Consider the following 4964-nt stretch of genomic DNA (forward strand, 5'->3'; position numbering starts at 1 on the left):
TGTAGCATGTATTACAGTAATACTTGAGTCTTTTTAAAGGGAAAAATTCAAATGTAACCAGCTTTAAAAGAAGCATGTTATTTTACAGAAGTGGGCTCATAAAGAAAAAGATGTAAATTTGTGATCTAATCCAGCAGTTCTTAAACTTTTTTATTTGAATCCCTTTATAGTCTTAAAAATTACTGAGTACCCCAAAGAGTTTTGGTTTTTGTAGGTTTTTATCAGTGACATTTATCATATTAGGAATTAAAACTGGAAATATTTTTTAAATGTTATTAATTCATTTACAAATAAAACCCATCAAATGTTAAATAACTTATGAAAAATAACATTTTCTAAAACAAACAAAAAAGGTGAGAAGAATGGCATTGTCTTCCATTTTTGGAAATGTCTTTAATATTTGGTTTAATAGAAGAGAGCTGGATTCTCATATTTGCTCTTGCATTCAGTCTGTTAGCACAAATCACGTAGCACTGAGAAAACTCCTCTGTACACTCAGGAAAGAAGGAGAGTAAAAAAGGCAAATCATGTCTTAGGATTAAAAAAACAGCTTGGCTCTTGAGTGTCCTTCAAAGGGCTCAAGGACTTCCCCAAATCACATTTGAGAACCACTGCTCTAGTCTAATCTCCCTATTTTACATATAAGGATACTGGATCTCACAGAGATTAAGAGAGAAATCCAAAATTAGATGGCTTGCTAATGATAGAATACATATCCTAGGAGGTTTTTCTCACTTCTCTTGATTTAGGTTCCCAATCAGAAACCTAGGCAATATACCCTAATAACCTGTCCTGTTCACTCTAGTTAAAAGGACTATCACAATATATTACCAAAAATCTTTTGTGTTAGATAAAACAGAAGAGAAAAACCAACAAACATGATACATTCTACTACAGGTGTACAGTGTTAGCATCTGAATTAGGATCTCTATTTGAACGGAAACACTAAGGCAAATTCTACTGCACTCCACGCAAGCCGATAATGACAAACTGCGCAGAAAATATCACAGTGAAATCCAGAAAGCAGATTAATCACAATATCACCATTTAATACATTTTCTGAGTCTGGAATATAAATTGTAATATAATCCCAGGAAGTTTTTCTTAAGTACTGGCTGAAAGGGTGGTAGGCATATTAAGAGACTAAAAATAAACTGGTAATGATTTGGAATTTTTTTGATAAAATGGAGTTGTTCTGAACTACAGGTATTTTTCATTCTCTGGATCTTGTCTTTTTTTTTTCTAATTAGGTAATCTTGTTCTTCCAGAGATGATTTCCTTTATATCCTACCAGATGATCCAAATCTTCCTTAAATGGATCGTAACCTTGTTCCTTTAAACAACGTAGGGCCCAGAAAAGCTGGTCCAGTGGAGGAAATTCTTCCCAAGGAACCCACTCCCAACCTAAAAAAGAAAGATACCAAATCAGCTTACTTAATTTGAAAGGAAACAAAGGTTATTTATTTTGGCAAGTTAACCTATACTTTAAAAATTTATTAAATTTAAAAATAATCTCCTACCAATAAAAGTACAATAGTGATGCTATGCAAATAATCTTAAAAAGAAAACATAATCATTTCAAATATGCCATTATTTGAACATGAAGACAAGTTTACAAGGTCCACATTGTGGTAAAATCCAGATTTAGTATGATTCAATTTTCATTTAAATATCTGGCTAAACAAAATGCACAGAACTTGATATAGGGTACACTACATTAAAATATACCAGTTTCCTCACCTATAATATACGGTAGATTACAGAATTTCTAAGTTCTCTTCCATCTCTTAAATAAGTAATGGAAACTATACAGAGAATAAAAAATATTCTGTGCCATGGTATATCTTAAGATTGAAAGACAAATATAGAGTGGACTCATTTTTTAAAAAAATCTATTTTAGCAAGAAAGATTTAACAGTGTCTGTTAGTTGTAAAACACATGAAATCCTAGAAAAAAATATTCTAGGGAATAGCACTTTCTTTTATTTAAGTAACATAAAAGCACAGATGCTCATGATAGGTGAATATATAAATACTAGAGGCCCGGTGCAAGAATTCGTGCACAGGTGGGGTCTGGCCAGACTGCCCCGATTGGGCTGGGCTGGCTGGGGGGAGGGGTCAAGTGCAGTCGGCCGGCCTGCCCCACCTCCTGGTGAACTCCTGGTTGAGGGGACAATTTGCATATCACCCTTTTATTATATAGGATCGTGATAGTAAGATGTATACTCCATGTTCTAAATAAGTTTCTTTATAAATACATGAATATAGCTATGTATAAGTACTGTTTCTTCCACTAACTATTTCTCTGGCTATAAATAGAATATGTAGTTTTACTCTGGGAAGGCAGGGAACAGATAATCCAAGAAATTGGAATAAGTTCAGGAAGGGCTAATTAGCAACTGTGAGCACATACTAACGGAGAGAGGAGGGGAGCAGGTAAAGAGATATAGATAGATATTGGTCAACAAAGTGTTGCAAGATGTTAATTAACTGAGTCTCAAGAGAGCTGTCTGTTAAGTGTATCCTATCTCCCAGAAAAGTATCTGAATGACCCTCCTAATGATGATCAGATGGTTGGAGAAAAGATGCAGTAATTGGTAAATTGAAGCAGGACATCCAGATCCAGGACCTGATAAACACTGGACAGAGACTGTACCTCTACATTATAAATAAAATAAAGACTCACCAAGCATTGCACCTTGGATAGGTTGCAACTGGGGAAAAAAGTGAAAATAATTTCTGCTATATTATTACTAAGAGATGCAAAGAGGAGTAAGTGTTTCTGATCAACTCTGATTTGATGCTAGTAACCTTGGGGCTTAAATCACACCGCTTGATTTGAACTTACTAGCATGTCAGAGACTCAACAAAATAAAGGTGGACAAGTTCAAAAGGTTATATAAATGAATAAAAAGAAACAAATATATATAAACTACTTAAAATTACTGTACTGTAGGGGGTATGAATACATACAGTAATATAGTAACAAAGTAGAATAGTAATTTTTTAGAAGTTATTTAAAAAGGAGGCCCTCGCCAGGTGGCTCCAGTTGAAGCATGGTCCTGTACACCAAAATGTTGCAAGTTCCATTCCCAGTCAGTGCACATACCTAGTTTGCGCATTTGATCCTGGTGGTATGTTTGTTTCTCACATCAATGGTTCTCTCTCTCTCTCTCTCTCTCCTCTCCCTTCCTCCTCTCTTTCTAAAATCAATAAACATATCCTGGGGTGAGGATAAAAAAGAAATGTTTAAAAAAAAAAGTAGGCCAATCTAGATACTATATTAGAGAACCTCACAGGAAGAGGTTTGCTTGCATATTCACTCCTTTGTTCCTTTCTTCAACATATTCTAGCACTGATTACAAGCTAGGCATAGTGTCAGGCCTGGAAGAGTCAAAGATGAATGAGCCAAAATGTCTGTTCTTCATAGATTCAAAGTTCATTAAAGGAAGAAAAGTATGATTTGAAGTTGAATTGTTGAGCTAAATTCAAGATGCCTTCTGAGCATTAGCAAAAGATACCTAGAAGGCAACTAGAAATATAAGTCTGCAACTCAGAAGAGCAAGATGAGAAGTTATTATCTGAACCAGGATTTGCCAACTCAAATCCCTCCAAAGGCCAGAAAGGGCAGGAGAACTACTGAATAATGGAAAGAGGGCCAGCAGGGTGAATGACACTTGTGACTAAAGGCTGTGGTAGTCAGTGACTTTGGTGCTTTATCCTCAGTACCTTTTCTATTAAAAAATGGCTTCTATATCTGCTTCTTGTGAAGGATACTAAGTGTAAAACACACACACACACATTTACTTCACCATATTCTTCTCTTCTAATCTCAGGACAGTTTGTCCATGGAAAAGATAAAAATAAGAAAATGTTGAGGGTCCTATCTATATAAAAGCCTAAGCAACCATTACGGCGGAACGACCAGAATGACTGGTCACTATGATGTGCACTGACCACTAGGGGACAGACGCTCAACGCAGGAGCTACCCCTTGGTGGTCAGTGCGCTCCCACAGGGGGAGCGCCACTCAGCCAGAAGCCGGGCTCACAGCTGGAGAGTGCAGCGGCAGTGGTGGGATCCTCTCCTGCCACCATGGCAGCACTAAGGAGCAGCAAGCCAAGTGGTAAGGAGCAGTGAGAAGGCAGGCAGTAAGGAGTGAAGGGTCCTGGACTGTAAGAGGGATGTCTGACTGCCAGCTTAGGCCCACTTCCGGGGGGTGGGGGGGTCTGGACTGCGAGAGGGTGCAGGCCAGACTGAGCTCCCCCCGCCACATTGCATGAATTTCATGCACCGGACCTCTAGTCCTATATAATAAAAGCCTAATATGCTAAGTGTCCGGTCATCTAGTCAGCCATTCAACCAATCAGAGTGTAATATGCTAATGATATGCTAAGGCCACAATCGGGACTGAGCAAGATGGGCTGGGCACACCCTGGAGTCCTCCCGTGTCCCTCCCCAGCCCTGATCGTGCACCAGTGAGTCCCTCGGCCTGGCCTGCGCCCTCTCGCAATCCAGGCTGAGGGACACCCTGCCCCAAGTGCATGAATCTTGTGCACTGGGCCTCTAATCTTAAAATAATAATAAACAGTGATTACCTGAATAAATTATACCTCAAAACTAATTTTTTAAAATGTAGTTATATGTAATATTTTTTAAAATTTTTATGTTTTTATTTATCTTATGAGAGAGAGGAAGGGAGAGATAGAAACATCGATGAGGGAGAATCATTGATTGGCTGCCTCCTGCACCACCCCACCCCCACCAGAGATCAAGCCCGCAACCAGGTATGTGCCCTGACCAGGAATTGAACCATAACCTCCTTGTTCATATGTCATCACTCAACCACTGAATCATGCTGGCCAGGTTATGTAATATGTTTTTCTTCAAAAAAAGTAAATTGAGTCCTACCAAAAGAACTAAAATGGAAATATACATATATAAATTTAAATGTAATACTAAGGA

General features: G+C 38.0%; 1 protein-coding gene across 1 annotated transcript in view; it reads right to left on the reverse strand.

Annotated features, from left to right (window-relative positions):
• Positions 1 to 377: 377 nt before the first annotated feature.
• Positions 378 to 4964, reverse strand: part of NUDT15 (nudix hydrolase 15) — a 7307-nt gene continuing 2720 nt past the window's right edge. The window contains exon 2 of the mRNA XM_006773668.2: positions 378 to 1404. Within this exon, the coding sequence (XP_006773731.1) occupies positions 1247 to 1404 (158 nt within the window). The 3' untranslated portion in view covers positions 378 to 1246. The remainder of the gene's footprint in view (positions 1405 to 4964) is intronic.

Source organism: Myotis davidii, unplaced genomic scaffold, assembly GCF_000327345.1.
Source record: "Myotis davidii unplaced genomic scaffold, ASM32734v1 scaffold1947, whole genome shotgun sequence".
In the NCBI taxonomy this organism is placed as follows: domain Eukaryota; kingdom Metazoa; phylum Chordata; class Mammalia; order Chiroptera; family Vespertilionidae; genus Myotis; species Myotis davidii.